This window comes from Hippocampus guttulatus, chromosome 4, assembly GCF_054856545.1.
Source record: "Hippocampus guttulatus isolate MCC_2025c chromosome 4, RoL_Hgut_1.0, whole genome shotgun sequence".
Taxonomy (NCBI): Eukaryota; Metazoa; Chordata; class Actinopteri; order Syngnathiformes; family Syngnathidae; genus Hippocampus; species Hippocampus guttulatus.
In genome coordinates this window covers 10,935,233-10,955,928 of record NC_141264.1, presented here as the reverse complement: position 1 = coordinate 10,955,928, position 20,696 = coordinate 10,935,233, and the positions used below count along the sequence as shown (strand labels likewise).

At 41.2% G+C, this 20,696-nt stretch overlaps 2 protein-coding genes across 2 annotated transcripts; both read left to right on the top strand.

Annotated features, from left to right (window-relative positions):
* The first annotated feature begins 3,240 nt into the window (after positions 1-3,240).
* Positions 3,241-13,343, top strand: cry1b (cryptochrome circadian regulator 1b). The gene is made up of 11 exons (XM_086108886.1): positions 3,241-3,920; positions 5,079-5,187; positions 6,510-6,652; positions 6,745-6,929; positions 8,310-8,398; positions 8,807-8,947; positions 9,028-9,339; positions 9,426-9,577; positions 10,019-10,221; positions 10,591-10,725; positions 11,716-13,343. The coding sequence occupies exons 1-11, from the start codon at positions 3,763-3,765 to the stop codon at positions 11,811-11,813; spliced, it is 1,725 nt and encodes a 574-aa protein (XP_085965012.1). The 5' UTR covers positions 3,241-3,762; the 3' UTR covers positions 11,814-13,343.
* A 154-nt stretch (positions 13,344-13,497) lies between these two features.
* LOC147205920 (dihydrofolate reductase) lies at positions 13,498-18,634 on the top strand. Its single transcript, XM_086110191.1, has 6 exons — positions 13,498-13,731; positions 15,200-15,249; positions 15,820-15,925; positions 16,063-16,189; positions 16,514-16,629; positions 17,434-18,634. The coding sequence occupies exons 1-6, from the start codon at positions 13,625-13,627 to the stop codon at positions 17,546-17,548; spliced, it is 621 nt and encodes a 206-aa protein (XP_085966317.1). The 5' UTR covers positions 13,498-13,624; the 3' UTR covers positions 17,549-18,634.
* The last annotated feature ends 2,062 nt before the right edge of the window (positions 18,635-20,696 follow it).

The following is a 20,696-nucleotide window of genomic DNA, read 5'->3' as shown; positions in this document are numbered from 1 at the left end:
CGGATTTTTTTAGTGCCGTTTTTTAATGCTTTTTTAAAAACAGTAAATTGTGTTCTGCATCCTGATTGGCTAAGGGACAGACCAACGTGAACAGTCTCCACACCTCGTCTCTGTACACCTTGCCAAATTTACCTTTGCAAATTTTTGGTCTTTGGTTTGATTGTATCAGTGGCGGATGCTGGTCTTTCAAGGAGGGGAAGCTCAATTTCGGCCTACATCATAAAATGTGTCAGTTTATTTATACGTTAATTATACTCTCTGTTCCTTTTCAAAAATATGAAAAGGATGCCTTCACCATAAGATCGGTGATTGGCTCATTTCGCTGTCAATCAAAAAGAGATTCAGCCTCAGACAGATCATCCAATCATCATGCAGAAAAGCTGAGCTTCCGCCCACTGTCCATAGACTCGCAGAGACACTGAGCGTCCAATGGGCGGGACAAAACCAGCATTTATCCAATGACTCATCTCATTTGAAAAGCATTGGGACAACCTACACTGAACTCTTAAGACGCCCAGCGTCCGCGCGGTTGACGCTCAGCGTCCACAAACTTTAAAGCACAGTGAAGCTGAGGGAATGAATGAGATGAGAGTCGCGCGTAACCAGTAATAAGAAGCTGATTCGGAACAAAAGTTGAGCGCGTTGTAGCGTATATTTAGTCAATGACATGTCCGCACAATTGTACATACACGCATATTTGATCACTTACTTTTTGACATTTTAAGGGAAGCTGAGCTTCCCTTGCAGTCTTAGAGCAATCGCCTCTGCATTGTACACATCAGGGGTCTCAAACTCAGGTCCTGGAGGGCCGCTGTACTGCATGTTTTCCGAGTCTCCCTGTTGCAACACACCTGATTCAAATGAACAGGTTCAATGTCAGGCTTCCGCAGAGCTTGCTGATGATCTGATCATTTGAATCAGGTGTGTTGCAACAGGGAGACTTGGAAAACATGCAGGACAGCGGCCCTCCAGGACCGGAGTTTGAGACCCCTGGTATACATAGTTCAGTATTGTATAATAAATGTAAAAAATAAAGCTGACGATCAAGGACCAAGTACAACTTTATTGTCAAATGTGCTGTATGTGAAACATGTACATACAGCACATTTGAAATTTCATCCCTCTCACATTTTTTTGCTTTTTTAAAATAAATCCTACTTCACGGATTTCACTTATCACTGGTTCTTTTTGGAATGTAACCCCTGTGATAAACGACGGATTACTGTATACCTTCTCAGTTTAGTTTGGATTCGACTTCGGTCTGTAATAACTTGCTTGTACATTTAGTATAAAAACTGCAATATGGCATGTGAATAATTTCTTGATTACACGCAAGTGTACGGATACACAATAATACGAAGCAACATTTAATTCAATGACATTTTTCTGTAAATCAGATCAGGAAAGCAGACCAGGAGAAACGTATTCATGCTTTGATCGCTGGGAGACTTGATTATTGTAACAGTCTTCTAACTGGAGTCCCTCAAAACAGCATCAAACAGCTGCAACTCCTGATCAGAACGCTACAGCTTGGGTTCTCACCAGAACAAATAGAATATATTTCTCCTGTCCCAAAGAATTTATACTGGATCCCAATCAGCTGTACAATAGATTTTAAAATTGTGCTATTGGTCTATCATCTACTGAATGGTTTGGGTCTGTGTACATTAAAGAAATGATAATTGAATATATCGGGCTCTGGGATCTGCAGTCTTGGGTTTTCCTGCAGCCCAGGGTTCAAAGTAAACATGTTGAAGCTGCATTTAGCTGTTGTGTTGCACAAAAATGGAATGAACTATCAATTGATGTCACCCTGAGTGTGCATCCTTTTAACTCCAGGTTAAAAACGTTGCTTTAATTTAGGTCTTTGATTTTTTAACTTTATGTAATTTTAGAAACCTACTTTTCTGTATTTGTTTTACTTTTAAATGTTTTTAAAGTTTTCTGTTAATGTGTTTAAATATTGTAAATGTACATTCATTTGGGTAAGCTACTTTTGTTTCCTCCGCTTTGCTTCTGAAATTTCCTTAACTGTTGTGTCTGTGCTTGAGTGACGCACATTGGGTTCCCTTGGGTATGACGTGCTATTTACGATACAATACTGTTGAGGAAGACTTTTCATTGCTGATTAATTTTGCTATTTTATAAGTACTCTCCCTTTATTAGTACTAAAAAGGCAGTCAAATCTTCAGTGTAAGCCCAAAACAAAGATTTATGACCTTGTCTGCTTCAAATAAATTTTAGCAACAGACTGAATTGTACTTTTTTTATTTGGCTCCTCCATACTTTTTGCGACAATGGGTTATATCCTCGAATCAAATATAACACTGGATTCTGTACTACAATATCTATATCAACTTTTCCAGGGAGTAACATCTGGGTATTATGTGTGTTTTGGCAAATCTAAGTACAGCATGTTTTTTCCCTCTTGTTGCATTCATTATATTTTTATTATTTACGCAAAAAACATAATTCATATTTAATTACTCAAACTTTATCAGTGAAGTTTTGTGTTCTTTTCAGTGGGATTTTGCACCTCGTCTTCAAATTATATTTTGTGACATAAAATGTTTAAATATTTAATGTGACACAATATCTCTATATTTCGCTCGTGTATGAAAGGTGAAATCATGGAAGCATGCATGCATACATGACAGCTACATTCATCAAGTCTGATCAGGTGGAGGAGGAAGAAAATTAGGATTGCTTTGCAGATAAGAGACTACAATTACACAGTATGCGGAAAAAAATATGCTGCCAAAGTAGCACTGAATAATATTGATTGTTTTGTTAACAACAATTAGAAGGAAATCACAACCCAGTTAACGGAATTTTTTAATGACAACTGAAATATATGAAGATGTAAACCGGCGCAAACTGGATAACAAATCGAGCACACCTCAACCGAGCCAGCGCGGTCGGACATGTGCTTATCCGGGTTTCTTTGGGTGTACCGCATAAATCAACACGAACCTTCTGATTGGCTGCCTTTCACTAAGCTTTAATGCGTTTCTTTTTGTGCGGCGGTCTCCGGGATTTTCTTTTAACTCTCACTGTCCAGCAATTCCCCCAAAGTCGACGTTTGAAGTTTTTAAAAGTCACTCGATGAAAATAGGTAAACACTAAGCAGGTCGCAAAAAGCACACGACTGAAACGTGACAGCGAAAGAGTTGTATAACGGTCTGGACTGACCAATCACAGCGCCATTTTTTTCCTGAATATTCCAATGGGTTGGAGATGTTGACACACAATGAAAAGAGATCTTTGCGTGGCTCATCAGGCAGCGTCGCGCAATTCTTTTTTCACAAATAGGTCGCGAGATGAAATGTATGTCTTGTTTTAGACGACGTCTTCTTCGGGGAACCATATAGAAACAAGTTTTTATGTCGGATTTATGTACGCCTCCAGAAATCGGCAGGAGATGACGGGATTACATTTCTATATGCAACGTTGTCGCTGCCATTAACAAGAAACGGTTTGTTTTGGTGGGGGGTTCGTATGCTGTGCTTTTCTGCTGTCTACCCACATACGACCACGACTGCTTCGGAGAATTAACTGTGAGGAGAAATTAATGGAGCTCGGTTAACTTTAGCGCGAGCGCTAATTTACGTTTGCCAGTTCACCGACTTGTTTTATATAGGCATCATACAGGCAGTTGTGCTGCCCTTAACAGTGTAGGTTAGATTTGATCGTCTGTGAACCGTGGGACGCGCTCCGCCTTCCACCGTAGATAATATACATACGTTACAGCGCACTGTCAATATGGTGGCCAACGCAATCCACTGGTTCCGAAAGGGACTGCGGCTACACGACAACCCGTCTTTAAGGGACACGATTCGGGTAGCTCACAGTTTACGCTGCATCTACATCCTGGACCCTTGGTTTGCAGGCTCGTCAAACGTGGGCATCAATAGGTGGAGGTAAGTTTGCAAACATACTCTTTTGAGACAACTTAGTTATTTAGTTGTAAGACTTCGGACAATTGAATGGCCATCCGACAGGTCTAATACGTATATCCCATTGGATTTCAGCAAGTTTACTACTCTGTGGCAGCTGTCATAATGGTGAGCAATTATTCTGCTCAGCCACACGAGAGCATGCGTGGGACGTTCTTAGTATTGCAGGTGGTTTCTTTCACACAAGGTACCTCCGAACTTCTGTTACAGTTCGCTTTATTATTACAACGGTTATATACTATTTATTATATGGCTTCGGTGTCTCACTCAGGGACACTTAGGCAGTAGCCAGGAAACAGACTCGTATCTCTCTAAGTCTAACCACTATTTTTACTTGCTTCCACAAGCTAACTCCCACTAGTTTCAAAACCTACGTCTCTCCCGATGTGCGACTCCCACCATTCATTTCATCCATCCATCCATGTTCTATCACACTTGTCCGCATTGGGTCACTGGTCATCTAGAGCTAATGCCAGCTGACTGTGAACGCTAGGAGGGGCAAACCTTCACTTTAAGACGAAGAAAAAAATGAAACACTTGTAAACTTGCATGTCGACATGGTCAACGCTGAATAGACTGAACTCGGGTAAACTTGAGCATCCTGTATTACATGCATGTACTGTGTAGAGTACTGTACTATACGATCATGACAGGCAGCGGCAACGCAAAGGGGCTGGGCTGCCTGCATGCAGGCAGACAGGATTTGGCACAGAGCAGAACACACCAGACATAGGCTACGCTCGCAGGTCCACCACATTGGTGTCTTTAATATTTCCTCCCATTTATTTTGTTTATTAGTGTTAAATGTTCATGTTTGTGTATGACAGACGCATGGGACAATGCGTAAAATAGGAAACAAACCGACAACATTTGATTCTCAATTAAAGGGTGATTCTGTATGTGAAGGGACAGGTGGCAAACTTAGGCTGCAGAGGTTCTTATCTATACTGCAATAAATGTTGCAAGGATTTATTGTGAAATGATCGTTGCAAACAATAGTGTCAATAAAAACATGGTCTCGCTGCCCACTTGTTTATTTTTGGTATAACATTGTTGATGTGACCCAATTCAACAGAAGAAACAGAGTTGCATATGACACGCATTCTGTCTGCTTGTTTGCAGGTTTTTGTTACATTGCTTGGAGGACTTGGATGCCAGTCTGCGTAAAATCAATTCCCGCCTCTTTGTCATTCGAGGTCAGCCCACAGATGTTTTCCCCAGACTATTCAAGGTTGGTTTGATAGAATCAGAGGGATGACAATTTGCAATTGTTATGGTATTATTAAATATTTGTTACTTTGCACTAGATAACATAGAATACGATAAGATAGATGCACAGATAGATTTTTTTAATCCAACAGGGAATTCTATCCAAAGTGTAAATTGGCATGGATACATGTAATCATACAGCTTTCAAACCAACAATGTTCTTCACTAGTTTTATATCCAAACATTCTGATGGATTAATGAACCAACTATCAAGAGTAATCAGTAGGGATGGGAATCTTGGGCCTAAGGCCGCTTTCTTAACGTGATACTCAGGTTGCGATTTGAATGAAAAATGATATCTTTCAGGGTAGATTGGTTCAATACGATTCAAATAAGTTGCATGCTGACACTGCGTCCATGCGCAACACCGCACGAGCCCCAGTATTGATGACAGGCAATGTGTCAGTGCACAGCTTGTTATAAAAAATGAAAACTGTAAAGCTTCACGCAAGCGATTCATTTACAATCTATGTAATTTAGGAAGTGGTCACCAACCTTTTTGAAAGTGAGAGCTACTTCTTGGGCACTGAATAATGCCGGAGACTACCAGTTTGAGACACTCTTCTGAAAAAACACAATTGCTCAAATTACCTTCAATTATATCTTTCTATGTTGTTGTTAATAATATCGATCTTAAAGAAAGATATCAATCATACTGATGATTTCTCACAATAATTAGGAGGAGGGAATTGTCCAAAGGTAACACTGAACATCTCTGCCAACATTCCCATTTTCAAAGGACCATTTCTGCAGCATTCCTAGAAAATCACAATGTACCATAACTGGAGAGCTATTTTGAGAAGAGACCTGCTGGCTACTTATTGGGGGGCTACCTGGTACCGGCAGTCACTTTGTTGGTGAACCCTGATCTAAGGATACCTTGCAGTTTTTGTGCCAACTGAGGAGTCTGCTACCAGTGCAGTCGTATCGCTCTCCTTGACGAACAGATATCCCACCCATTGACACTTGAAAAAAAGTGTCCCGCGCTTTATTAAAATGTATCGTCCGACAGCCCATTGGTTGAGAAATATGATTAAAAAATAAAAATGCATCTGGACATACCATACAATATAATATACAGAGAAAACATTTCTGCCACAAACCCCAACAAATAATATTTGCAGAAACCAGTCTGGCATGCTCATTCATTTAGTTGGAAAGTTAGACAGACACATAAAATAAATTGCTCCAGAGACAAGTTCATTAAACCAGTCCCTATTTGTAGTCAACTTTGTCATGTCTAGTGTCAAATTTATTCTTGATATGATTTCATTTTCTCTTTAGGAATGGCAGATAACTCATTTGTCCTACGAATATGACTCGGAGCCTTTCGGCAAGGAACGGGATGCTGCTATTCAAAAGCTAGCCACCGAGGCGGGGGTTGAGGTCATGGTGCGGATTTCGCACACCCTCTATGATCTAGACAAGTGAGTGGTGAAACACAAGTGTAGTCACTCAAAAACTGCTTGTGCAGGTTTGAGTTTAATGCGGTGTATTGTGTTGAACTCATTCCCTGTAGGATCATAGAAGTGAATGGCGGTCAACCTCCTCTCACATACAAGCGCTTCCAGGCTCTCATCAGTTGCATGGATGCTGTGGACTCTCCAGCAGAGACCATCACAACACAAGTCCTCAAAAATTGCACAACACCCATCAGTGATGACCATGACGACAAGTTTGCAGTGCCGTCACTTGAAGAACTTGGTAAGTCTTTGAGCTAATGCATGTCTGTTGCTGCTGCTATAGGTTGTACAAATTCAATGAATGAATTGAACACGTTGCGTTAAACATTTGCCGGATACAAGCATGAAATGAGTACAGCTCGTCATTATCCGTACTCAGCCAAATAAAAAAGAAATCCTAATTTGGTAACTACTAATGTATTGACTTGTCACGCTCTGTGATTGACCAGTCACACAGAGAAACCGCCCCTCCCTCGGTAGACTTGCCAGCAAGAGGAGCCCTGCATTATCCTTTCTCACACAGAATGTGACTGATGACCTCTCTGTGCTTGCTTGGCTTGACTCCAGCTCACATTGCTCCAGTCTGTATTGAGTTTCCATTAGCTTGTCTCTATTTCGGTTTGTGTGTTATCTAAAATTTGTTGGTAAACTTGTTTTGGAACGTACTTTGTGAGCTGTATACGGCTTGTGTTGCGCCGGTCACTGCCTATGTTTTATTTTTGACTTTATATTGAAAACAAACATTTCTGTAAATAGTTCCTTTACTGTTGTGATGAAAATTCAATCATACAGTTAAGACTATGTAAAACTATGTTCTGCAAGTGATTCTTTTGCTTTTGTGATCAAAAACCTAATTTGAATCTCAATTTTGAGGCTGTTCTCTAAATCGTCAAATAAACAGGAAATATAGCAATTTCTGACCATGCAGCTAGCCATCCACTTTCTAATCCACTTATCCTCACAAGGGTTGGGGGCGTGCTGGAGCCTATCCCAGCTGTCTTGGGGCAGGAGGCAGGGTACACCCTGAACTGGATGCCAGCCAATCGCAGGGCATGACATAGATGAACAACCATTCGCGCTCACACTCACACCTAGGGACAATTTAACGTGTTCCATGAACCTGCCATGCATGTTTCTGGGATGTGGGAGGAAATCGGAATACCTGGAGAAAACCACGCAGGCACGGGGAGAACACGCAAACTCCACACAGGAGGGCCGGAGCCAGAATTGAACCCTGCACCTGTGCACCGTGAGGCGGACATGCTAACCAGTCGACCACCCTGCCGCCGGCAATATCTGACCAACCCATGTCAATTTCAGACTGACAAAAATGCACTGATTTAAGCCCCGCCAGATTCAAGTTAAACCATGCCCACATCATGTTTATGATCCGCCCACCCCAAGTTCAGACACGGACACAGATAATTTAGATGGTTCAACAGATAGAGATGCAGATAGTGGTGTACTCGCTCATCTCCAATTAGTATCTCTGTAAACAGTTTGTAAAATTTTACAATTTTGCTACAAATGCTTCAGCAGTGTTTAAATGTATCTGAGGAAAAGGTGTGTGAACCCTGCAGCAGGACTCTACTTAGACTGCACGTGTTTTCCTCTTCCTCAGGTTTTGAGACTGAGGGCCTAAAAACAGCAGTTTGGCCAGGTGGAGAAACAGAAGCCCTCTTGAGACTAGAGAGACATCTTGAGAGAAAGGTACAAGGAGCACACTAGACAAGTGATTTATGGAAAAATTACTCAACACGTGTCCAAAAGCACCCTATTTTACAAAAGTGGACAAACCATACAGTTTTTCTTCATGATGTCCTTTATATTGAGACTAAATATATCCATATTTTATGCACGATATTTAGACTGCCCATTCTCTTCATCAGCCTGATTACGGCACGCAAGATTCAAATTTCATTCATTCAGTTCAATTCCAAAGTCATACAGTCCAAAGGATTATTCATTTGTTCAAGGATTGTTGATGTTTGGCAAATCCCTCTTTGTGCCCTTGAGGAGACAAATGGGAAACATTTATAATTTTTGAAATATTCTCAGTGAATCTACAAGATAGCAGGCGCAAACCCTTTGTGCGCTATTTCTTCCTTCTGTTGATAGGCCTGGGTCGCAAATTTTGAGCGTCCTCGAATGAGCGCCAACTCGCTCCTGGCAACTCCTACAGGCCTCAGCCCCTACCTTCGCTTTGGATGCCTGTCTTGCCGACTCTTCTATTTCAAGCTTACTGACCTGTACATGAAGGTAATAGGGGAATTATTGTTGATGTTTTCAAGCAACCTTCCACGACAAAAGATTTTTAAAAACTTTTGTCTGTCAAATAGGTTAAAAAGAACAGCACGCCACCACTCTCCTTGTATGGCCAACTGCTATGGAGGGAGTTCTTCTACACGACCGCTACCAACAACCCGTGTTTTGACAAGATGGAGGGAAACCCTGTATGCGTCTTGATCCCCTGGGAGCGAAACCCAGAGGCGCTCGCCAAATGGGCAGAAGGACGGACAGGCTTTCCTTGGATAGATGCAATTATGACCCAGCTGAGGCAGGAGGGTTGGATACACCATTTGGCCCGACACGCTGTGGCCTGCTTCCTCACCAGGGGAGACCTCTGGATCAGCTGGGAAGAAGGCGTGAGGGTAGGCACACAAAGCTCACTTGTAAATAGCTTGTTGGCATACTGCCTTTCTTCATTCCTAAATGGACCGTGTCTGCATCCTGGCAGGTGTTTGAAGAGTTGTTGTTAGATGCGGACTGGAGTGTGAATGCTGGCAGCTGGATGTGGCTTTCTTGCAGTTCCTTTTTCCAGCAGTTTTTCCACTGTTACTGTCCTGTGGGATTTGGGCGACGTGCAGACCCCAACGGTGACTACATTAGGTGTGTTGAGATTCTCTAAATTTACAGTTGTAATTGTGTCTTTTCCATCACATGCGGACACACACTAACACGCACAGACTCAATCACACAAGGATGAGCGGTGCTCTGTATTGTTAGCTCACAAAAGAAAGCCATTTATTTCAAGATGCTGTTACAATGCATACAGTGCTCATATAAGAAAGCCATTTTTTCCCAAGATGCTATTACAGTGCATTCAAGGCCATCTCCTTGTTTACGATGATGTACGACCGGAGACGAATTCCTTGTGTGTTCTACATACTTGGCCAATAAAGATGATTCTTATTCTGATTCTCTTGACAACCTACACATTGCTACATTCTAAACTTACCGGTCGTACCAGTACAGTTTTGCTGTCAATGCAATTCCAAAATGACCATTCTGTCAGCTTAACCACATTTTAAAAAAAATCTCCTATTTTAGGCGTTATTTGCCCATCCTGAGAGGCTTTCCAGCCAAATATATCTACGATCCATGGAATGCCCCAGAGGAACTACAGAAGGCTGCCAAGTGTGTCATCGGATTGCACTACCCAAAGCCCATGGTGAACCATGCTGAGGCCAGCCGTGTCAACATAGAGCGGATGAAGCAAATTTATCAGCAACTTTCCTGCTACAGAGGACTATGTAAGCGCAACAGTCACACTTGCATGTGATGTTTGTGAAGAGCAAACTCCATTACACCCAGCCCTAGTCATCGTATTCTACAACTACAGCCATACAGTGTGGAATGCGCCGATAGACAATTTGATTTGCATATCTCAAATCTGCAAATACAAGTTTAATTGTAGGAGTGATGTTAGACTTTAAACTCTGTTATACGCTCTAGCTCACAATGAGGACAAGCACTTTAGAAAACGGATGAATGGATGACTGACTGTGTTGCGTATTTTCCAAACAAGATTACTTATTGATTTTAGATGCGAATATCCAGTGAACCTTGTTAAAATGTGCTGCACTTTGTGGCTAAGTCGTGCCGCATTGCTGATCGTTCAGGTCTGCTGGCAACAGTCCCACATAATCACAACAGCGGGACAAATGATAATGCGGGAGGAGTCAACCCAGGAACTACTCAAGGGCCAGAAGGCTCCTCGGAAGACGCATCAATCCAGAAGGGAACATCTCAAGCAGGTAGAGTGGTTGCACCGTTGACCGTGTAAAACTGAGAATCACAGATTTTAAAGGTTTTTTCCGCGGAGAGGATCCAAAGAAGCTTTGCGAGGCTGTACGGCAGACGCGTGCTTGTAATGTGCCGCAGCGCGCTTACGTCACCAAGCACAAGCTCACCACTGCTTATGCCACACCAGCTAACTTGCAATCAGCGGCTAAGAATGTCGCCAAGTTACTCCTAAAACATGAATCACCGCATCCGTGGTGGCGAATAAGAAACACACTTCTGACAAGCATCGTTCTCACAAAGGAATGACTCGGACTAATTAACAGAAGGCAGAGAAGTCACGCTAATCACTCAGCTAACCTAAGAGTGATATGTAGTTGTGAGACACTGGAATTAAGCCCCTGTTTTCCGAGTTTGGTCATGTGGCATTCGCAAGCTCAGCCATGATTGGTCATTAACTGAGCCCTGAGCAACTGGGGTGTCATTTTCAGTCGACATCAAATAGCAAAATGTCCGCCCTGACTTATGTAAAAATGGCTGAACTTTGCTCCTTAATTGAAATTCCACAAACACAGTATTAATCAGAATTCCGTGTTTAGACTTGTGGGGCTGCATAGAAAATATTGCATGGAACATTTTTCTGTTTGACGTTTCCTCAGGTGTGACGTAAACTTGGCAAAACATCTTCTGAGTAATACTTAGGGCTAAAACTATTTCAAGCATACTTTCATTAATTACTTCACTTGTGACATAATTTATTTCCTTGGATATTTTCTAAAATGACTTCACAGTTGCCCTTTAAGTAGAAAGCAAAACAGTAATAACAAAAGCTTTAGGCAGGAGGAGCTCTAATAGCATATATTGATTTTATCCACAATCATGCATTTATTTCTCTAAAAGGGCTTCATATCCTTTTGTGCTTTTGTAGCACACACCAAAAAAAAAGAGATAATATCACACAGATGTTCTTTGTTGCTCATGTGTAATGTGCTTATTCCCGTCAGGTGGTTTGAATGCAGAGAAAGGGCGGTCAAGGCAGAAGCGACGGAGTGAAGAAAGCCAATCCAAGAGCAACTCCAAATCCCTAAGGCTAAGCAAATAGTGTTGCAAAAGACAAAATACAAAGAATCCCTCAGTCAGCCTGAATGGCATCTTCCTCCATTGGGCCTTCAGCTCTTTCTAATTTACTGGAACTGAAACTGCCCTTGGCGGAGTCCCAGTGGGGAGTCAATTACTGACAATTTGAAAGAATACCTTTCAGACACAAGTACGACAGGACAGTCGGTTATTAGCACGAACCAATCTCCTAATAAGACATTCTGGGAATTTTGCCTTCCCACAGACAAAGTTTGGTACGTTGGGGGCTACCAAGCCAACCTTTTGCAAAGCCAAAAGACAATGAAGCAGTGTTCATTCGCCTTACAGGACTATTGGTTCCTAAATGGTCAGCTACACATCTAAGTGAAAAGTTCTTGTCATGCCTTGAGGGTTGAACCCCAACGACTGTCAACATACCATGAGATATATTCAAAAACCAACTTCGATGAGTGAGGTAAAATATCAAACCATTTATAATCGATTGGTTTCACACACATTAAGCTAATAAGAGTTTAGTATAACACAAACCCAATTCCCATGACATTGGGGCATTATGCTAAACATGAATAAAAACAGAATACAATGATTAGCAAATCGTCTTCAACCTATATTTAACTGAACACCATAAAGACATTATATTTAATATTCAAACTGATACACTTTATTTTTAGTCAACAATCATCAACTTTCTATGATTCTTTTTGGCTGCAACCGCAAAAGCTGCAACGGGGTCATCTTTACCACTGTATTACATCATCTTTTAACAACATTCAATAAACATTAGGGAACTGAGGACACTAATCGTTGAAGCTTTCTAGAATTTCTTTCCCATTCTTGCTTGATGTAATGATGAATCAGACATTGCTTGGATGGCAGACTATTAAGTTACTCCAAAACCTGTATGTCCCTTTTAGCATTACTGATGCCGTCACGGATGTAAGTTGCCTATGCATTGACACCTGTGTGTTGTCGTGTATTCAATCAAATACACGTTGAACATGTTTTGCAAATCATTGTATTGTGTTTTTATTTATGTTGAGAACAGCGTCCCAACTTCATTGAAATTGGGTTTGTGCAACAACCCTGAACAAGAGTAATTCAGATCCTGTCTTTTAGGAGATTTTTCTTTGCATTGCTGTTGAACTGTACGGAATTCCTTCATCTTATTTACACAAGCAAATTGAGTCTGTTTCCCAAGATATTTCTTTTCAATTCGGTATCTGATTGAAAATGACAGTATCAAATCCAAATATATACCGGTATTTAAAAAGCATGCTAATGTATGTTTAATGTTCTGAAGAATATGAAATGTTCAAAACCGTCAAAGAAACGTGATCATGGGATCACACATGTAAATACAGTTTTTTTAAAGTGTATATTGGGGGGTTCTGAACTCCTTTTGTAAGTACTGTACCTCCTCATTACCAAACGTTGCTGTTTTGGGATGTTTTATTTGTGTTCGATTTTTTAGTAAAGAATGACCAGATTTATCCTGTTTTGGAAATAAAGCAACATTGTGTTATGTAAGTCAAAACCTGTTGTGTTTTAATCGTTTATCTTTGACAGTTTAGTCACTGAGTCATTTTACATGCGAGGTGCTGCCTCCGGGACACGGTAATTTATGCAGAGGTGTGCGCCCACAAAATCGGAAAGGCGCATGCTCCAACGCTTTGTACAATGACACAAAACACACATGACGAACCAACCCAATAGCAACTCATGCTCAGCGGGCGGTGTCAGGAGAGTTCGCTCATCCGGTAGATAAGATCTGATCGAGATCCAAGCTTCACGTGGGGACTGGGTGGGTTTCTGGATATGGAAGACGGTCACCGGAAAGTGCAGAAGAAACCCGTACGCGTTATCGCAGCGGTGTGCAAAGAAAGGGGCATCGGAAAAAACGGCACACTGCCCTGGAATCTACCGTAAGTCTCTTTCTGCTCAGACAAAACAGTTTTTAAACACTTTTCGGCCCATTAAAACCTGGCGTTGAGGCTTGGTGAAGCCACGTGATGCACAAATATTGTCAGGCCGCCCACAGATAATACTTTAAAATATAAATTATAATCGAAGTGACGTTCATTGGAACGTACAAAGTGAAAATAATGCAATAAGTCACGTCTATTGCTTAATTCGATTACACGTTTATGATAAACCTCAAAACTGTTTTGTTATAGATTACTGGATAAACTTGTCAAGAGATACACCAGTCAGATCAAAGACAGCCTGCGCGTTTCATTATCCAGTCCAAGAGCTGCAGAGCAAATAGAGTCGAAGGTTTTAATCGACACTATCAGAAAGGGATGCTCATCATCGTAGTTGTAATGTACAGACACCCGCAGGGGCAAACGCGGCGCAACCCGCCAAAAGCCGCCAATACAGGAATGCTGCACAAAAAAAGAAAACAAAAACTCTTGCAAACTAAAAAACACAAAACAACTGTAAAACAAACCCCACTGCATGTAAGAAATGCTGCAACCTGCCAAACGCTTCAAATATGCCTAACAACACGCTCAAAGGCCTAAAATCCACTGTACCAGTACAACAGGTTGTGTAGAAATACAGCATATTGTATTTTAAAGTACAGTGTAATAAAATAATGCATCCATCCATTTTCTATACCGTTTATCCTCATCAAGGTTGCATGTAACTGGACATCTCGCTCCCAGACTTTGAGCTAGATGTGGGGTTCACCCTGCACCTGATGCTAGTTGCAGAGCATCCATTAACAATCATTCACCTCAGGGCAATTTCGAGTTTTAAATGACCTAAAGAGCATGATTTTGGGGATGTGGGAGGAAACTTGGGTACCCAGAGGCAGATGTGCAAATCACAATGTTCCCATCAACGCCAAAAGATCAGTCCTTACTCATAAAATACTTTGCCGTGGGTTTCCTCTCACATTCAATGAAGGGGGGGGGGGGGGGGGGGCATGAGCCTTTTTTGGTTTGAGTGAACGCTGGCGGGTTTTGGCTGCCGCTGCTCAACCCGTATTATTTTGTGTTTTTTGTTATTGTAAAGTGTCCTTGGGTGTCTTGAAAGGCGCTTATAAATAAAATCTATTATTATTATTATTATTATTATTAATACGATTATTTTAAGTTGAAAGCCAAGTTCTGGATGTTCTAAGTCACAATAATTGTGGACTAACTAGCGTTGTATCATTTCCACATTTTCTCCAGTTACATTGTTCCTGTTGTGTACCAAGTTGTACGTATGTGAGCATGTTTCACAAATTACAACTAAGACCACATACTGGTTGAAAATGCTCATTTTTCCATTTTAAAATGGAATATATCACCATATATACAGTAGATCAGTGACATGTTTGCAGGGAACAAATGTGAAGCTTCTGAAGACTGACTTGTTCCCTCTTTTATTTTTTTTTTCCAGATCTGAATTCCAGTACTTTCTCCGCAGTGTTACACAAGTCTCCAAACCAGGTGATGTCAACTTCAATCTACAATTCTGAACTGAAGTGTCCGTAACTAGATACCTTCCTGCATGGCTATGTTAAAATGTTATACGTTTACACTTCTAGTACCTTGTACACTTACTAAAAGGGTTAGTGTCACTTTCAATTCGATGGATCATATGGACAGGTCGATTGTGTCGAATGGCAAGTACTGTTTTGTATGATCCAACAATTAGTTTGCTGACATTTTTAAAAATTTTAATTCATTAAATTTCATGAAATACATCCTTCATGTGATATTTTAATGAATTGTGTCCATTGTACAGTGTGATTTTAACTGAACAGTATGATCCTCAATTTTAAATATTAACTATTTCTTCCGTAAACGAGATCACAAATGTACTCTTTCTGTAGAAATTTCAAATATTAGGAGCCATATCAATATGAGAATTACCTCTTTGCATATATTCCAAAAATTAGAAATAAAATGCCTGATTTAAAAATTTTTTTTAAAGTTTTCACTTAGCATTTTATAGTTAGGCCTGTGATGGACACTGATCAGGTCAAACGCTAATATTTATTTTTATTATTTTTACAGGAAAGTTTAATATGTTGGTGTGGGGCAAACTGTGCTGGTTCTCCAACCCTCAGACTATGTTCCCAATGGCTAATGTTTTGAATGCAGTCCTGAGTGAAACACTGGTGTGAGTGCAATTTCTCCTTCGCTAAGAAAAGAGACCACATATGATCGAGATGGATATTGGTGGCAGTCATTATTCATTGTTGTTATCTACTCATTTACTATACCTCCAGTCTCACTCCCTTTACATCTGTCTCACAGGACAGTTCCAGATTATGCCCATTTCCTGTGTCAGGACCTGAAGAGTGCTGTCCTTTTGGCTGCACAGTACCCGCTCGCAGACTTGATTGAGACCATTTGGGTTGTTGGAGGCACTCGGGTCTACAAGGTACATTTTATGGTTAACGGCGAGCCAGGTTCTATCCAGTTGTTGCTGGACACAATTCCCTTCTTGATGTCTCAAAAACCTTCCAACCAAACCAGATCATCGTGTTCATTGGGCAGTTAGCGTCTCTCTCTCTCTCTCTCTCTTTTGCTCTCTCTCTCTCTGAGAGATATGCGATTGGCTGGCAATCAATTCAGGGTATACCCCGCCTTGCTGCCCAAAGACAGCTGGGATAGACTCCAACATGGCCGTGACCCTTGTGAGGATAGGCGGATTAGAACATGGATCTCTCTCTCTCTCTCTCTCTCTCTTTCTTTATTTTAACAGGATGCACTGGATCATCCCTGGTGTGATTTAGTGTTCCTGACGGATATCATGGCTGAATTTGAGTGTGATGTCTTCTTCCCTGAGATGGATCCACAAGTTTTCAAAAAGCAAGAAAGGTGCATATCCTCATACACTTTTGTTCTTCTGCTCTTCTTTCTCCCCATGAATACACGAATAAGCACTTCTTCCATTTAGATGTACAGGTTTTACTTTTTATGTACCCGTCTGTCGAATCCCACTCAAATGTGAGCAGTTGTTGTGTGATTGACTGGTGACCAGTCCAGGGCGTAGTCTGCTTTTTTTCTAAAGTCATCTGGGACCCTTAACAGGACAAGCGGTAAAGAAAATGCCAAATCGATGTGTGTGGATGACATTGTCATACTCTAATATAAAGTGGTTAAGAATGACTTCTCAGTCAAAATTCTAAGTCAATTGTCTTCATTTAAAAAAAAAATCATTTCATGCACTACATCTGTGGTAAAGTTGCGGTAGTTGAATTCGGTCAATCAAGTCAAGCGGTTGTGAAACGAAATAAGGTGACGACATCAGTTTGATAACGTCATGAATTAGCTTTGCTTGAAAGAGTGTGCGTGCCCTGCAGTTGGCTACTGACCAGTCCAGGATGTACTTTGCCTCGCAACCAAAATCAGGTGGGACACACCCCAGCTAACCCGTGACCCGAATAAGGGCAAGCACGATTGAAAATAGTTGGTCAAAACATGTAATATTTTGGGGTACCTTACCTTCACCCTTAAAGTGAGTGAAATATTCCATCTCAGCTCATCTTGTAGCCCACAGAGTTAAGTTTTCATTGTGTAATTTAAGGCCCCTTGCTGTGTTCAAGGAACTGTAACTCAATTGCTTTTTCTTATAGGCTGCATATATTGGTTAATTTTCTTCTTGTTTTGTCTCCAAATAAGATTTGCTGGAGTCCCAAGTGGAATCCACGAGGAGAATGGCATTAAATATCAATTCCAGGTATTCAAGCGGAATGATGAAGAGAGAAATGAAGAGAATGTTTTGAACGACAGTTAAATGTTTTATGTTTTGCTATTGTAATATCACTGTAAAACTTCAGCAGTATTCCAGTTTTTATACCCAAATGTTTTTTATTAGTTTTGACTGTAATGAAAACAAAAAAATGCTGTGCTGTTGTGGGTGAGTGACTGTTTGCTCTAGAGTAGGGGTCCCCAACCGCCGGTCCATGGACCGGTACCGGTCCTCAGGGCATTTGGTACTTGCCTTAATTCCGTTTTATTAATTTCGGAACACGAAAGATGTTTTATTGAGAAAAATTACCGGATTCTCCGTTACATCTGTCTGTGTCACGCATGACACACGTCAAGCCACGCTTCTCCGTCACGTGACCGATTACGCTAAAAACAAAACGCCGGAGCTCACAAAATGAGTGAAAAAACTGCTGGAGATCGCAAATGACGGCGGCCTTAAAAGTACGTTCGAGAAAACTGGATTAAATTTATGGCGGAATACTCTGAGATCGCCACAATAGCACTGTTGCTATTTCCGACATCCTACCTGTGTGAGGCGGGGGTTTTCTGCAGCAACGGCGACTAAAAAAAAATTACGAAGTAGACTGGACATAAACCACACACTTGAGGTGTCATTGTCTCCTAGTACTCCGAGATGGGACCGTATGGTTGCAGAAAATCAAGCTCAGGGCTGTGGCGAGTCGTCATTTTCATGCACTTTGAATTTGCGTTGTATCGTATTTTGAAGGCATTAAACATTACCATAGCGATCAGAGTGCTGCGGCCAGATTAGATGCTCCTTGTGTTTATTATTATATTTCGAAAACACAACAGTTTTCATGCAGCTCATACCATATTATTTTGTTGTATTATTTCCGCCACACCTTAAATGCCGGTCCCTGAAAATATTGTCTGACATAAACCAGTCCGTGGGGCAAAAAAGGTCGGGGACCCCTGCACTAGAGTATGTCACACCCTGGTCATTCTGTTTCACGAATTTTAACAATGGTTTGGATGGTGCCCACCTGAATCTAAGTTATGAGAAACATAATCTTCACTGAGAATCTGTTACTTCAGTTTCCTTGACCTGTTCTGTCAGACCAATAAACTGTACCCACAGTTTACTAATCTATACCCTCAGTTTTGCAAATCTTTGGGGCTGCATTGTAATCCCTCTATATCTGTCAAACCTCACTTCCCCCGTCATGGACTGCCTGCAAAAACGTTGGCATTCTGGGTTACGTGGTCAATGAGATCCGCAATGGACCTTGACAAAAAATAAAATTCCATCTTTTTAAGGCTCATAGTCGCGGTTTTCTTTCCGAGGCTATGAATACATGGCTTTCATGTTGGGACTTGTAGCGAGAATGGGTGATCCCTCATAAAAGTGTAGACAATTAATCACGGCTCAGAAGAGATGCTTGCATTACTCCCACTCAGCGCTCACCTTTTGGGCCAATGAGAGGAAATTATGACAAATCTCGTTAAATCTCGAGAAACGTGGGGGTGGGGAGGTACAATAAAATAAATTGGAAGTTCTTTTACCAAAATAGAGGTTAATACTTGGACCCAAACACACACACTATTCATGATTGACGTCCCTTGATGGATAATGTTTAACTGCAGCAACAAGACATAATCTGCAAATTCTTGTTCTACGGCAAGCCTTAGTGAATGACGAAAACATAAACAAATCAAAATGGATGGGAGGTCAGGAAGGAATGGGGCGTCCAATAGAGAGGCATAAGAAGGTGCTAATGAGGAGTATAGTGACGGTGGCGGATTTTTATGAAATGCACAACATTTGGTCGCGTTCATTCAAATGTGGTATGCAACAAACTGAAGCCCTCGTGCGCTGCCGAGTCTGCACTTACGTTTGGGAAGCGGAGTCTCCCGTGATGAGCAGCTGGAAGGAACTTTGACTTGTTCTCAGATGAAGAAAAGGAAAAATCTACAGGAAAAAAAGGCGGCACCTGGAAACAAGAAAACCAAAGTTTGGTAAGGTTCTCGTGGCGATGGCCCAGCGGAGTCATTAATGCTAAATATCATGATAAGCGCAGTAAGCAATATGCAAGCATACATGCATAAACAGTATTTTGCATTTCAAGGAATACATTGAGAGTTATAACTGCATAGAAAGCTTGCAGCTGCAGTTCCCGTGTCCATCCAAGGGGGTCAGTCTGGGTCCAGCAATGCCAAGTTGACTTGAGTTAACCAAACTGCGTGGAGGGCCTTTCGTTTGACGTGTTCTCCGACTTCAAAGCTGGAGAGATGCCACAATGTCTGGTCCAGGGCAGTTTGAATACACAGCAGATTGTCTGTAGACATTTCCCATGTGCTTAAGTATATCTTCTTATCAAGAGTGTGTTTCTTTCTGAGGATCTTGCATGCTTTTGTCACATCAAATTCCCTCGTGATTTGCTTTCTTTGACGTGAGACTGGAGCAGACATGGTGGGGCGGTCTGGGCTGAGGTTAGTACTTGGATGAGGAGACATGGTCCACTTGTGGTTTAATCATTGAATTGACTGAATATGAAGCTTGTTTGAGCCATTCACCATCTAGTCCAAGACTCCATAACGTATTTGAAACAGAGTTATTTCTTGGGTACCGATTAAGGGCTACTAGTTTAGAAAAAAAAAATTATCTTCCACATTTCCTTTTCATAATGCTGTTATATGTTCACTTTTATGAAGACACTGATCATCATTTGTTAACATAAGAAATATCAATACGCAACATCTCTGCTAAGGATTATGTGTGGTTGATTTAAATGTGCTAAAATAATGACTATTAATATGAAATAAAAGTATTTCTTTCTGCATGTTCCGGTGATTTATTACATCGTCTAGTTGGAGTCAAAGTGCATGATAGAATCAGTCTAGGGTCCACGTTCCTACGGGAAAACACACGACACAGCCCACACAAACACATTTCTCTTCATTTATATCAGCTCATCAATGAGGAGTTAATCTTATTTCTTCATCTCACCGAGACCTGTACGACAATTCCATTGTTCCAACATCATCAAACTCCAATGGCGTTGAGCTCACAGATGAGCTTGAAGAGGCCCATCACATCCGACATCTGACCTCACAAATGTTTTCTGCATGAATGGAAAGCAATTCTCACAGCCCTTCCAACCTCTTGGAGAAAGTAAAGAGTGGAGATTGATATACCTGCTAAGGTGGACTAT

Excerpts from the sequence above, each read along its gene's own strand:
- cry1b (XM_086108886.1), top strand. The coding sequence starts at position 3,763 with ATGGTGGCCAACGCAATCCACTGGTTCCGAAAGGGACTGCGGCTACAC. Across the intron at positions 8,399-8,806 it reads AGAGACATCTTGAGAGAAAG|GCCTGGGTCGCAAATTTTGA; the intron begins GTACAAGGAGCA and ends TTCTGTTGATAG. Across the intron at positions 8,948-9,027 it reads TTACTGACCTGTACATGAAG|GTTAAAAAGAACAGCACGCC; the intron begins GTAATAGGGGAA and ends TCTGTCAAATAG.
- LOC147205920 (XM_086110191.1), top strand. The coding sequence starts at position 13,625 with ATGGAAGACGGTCACCGGAAAGTGCAGAAGAAACCCGTACGCGTTATC. Across the intron at positions 15,250-15,819 it reads TACACAAGTCTCCAAACCAG|GAAAGTTTAATATGTTGGTG; the intron begins GTGATGTCAACT and ends TTATTTTTACAG. Across the intron at positions 16,190-16,513 it reads GAGGCACTCGGGTCTACAAG|GATGCACTGGATCATCCCTG; the intron begins GTACATTTTATG and ends TTATTTTAACAG.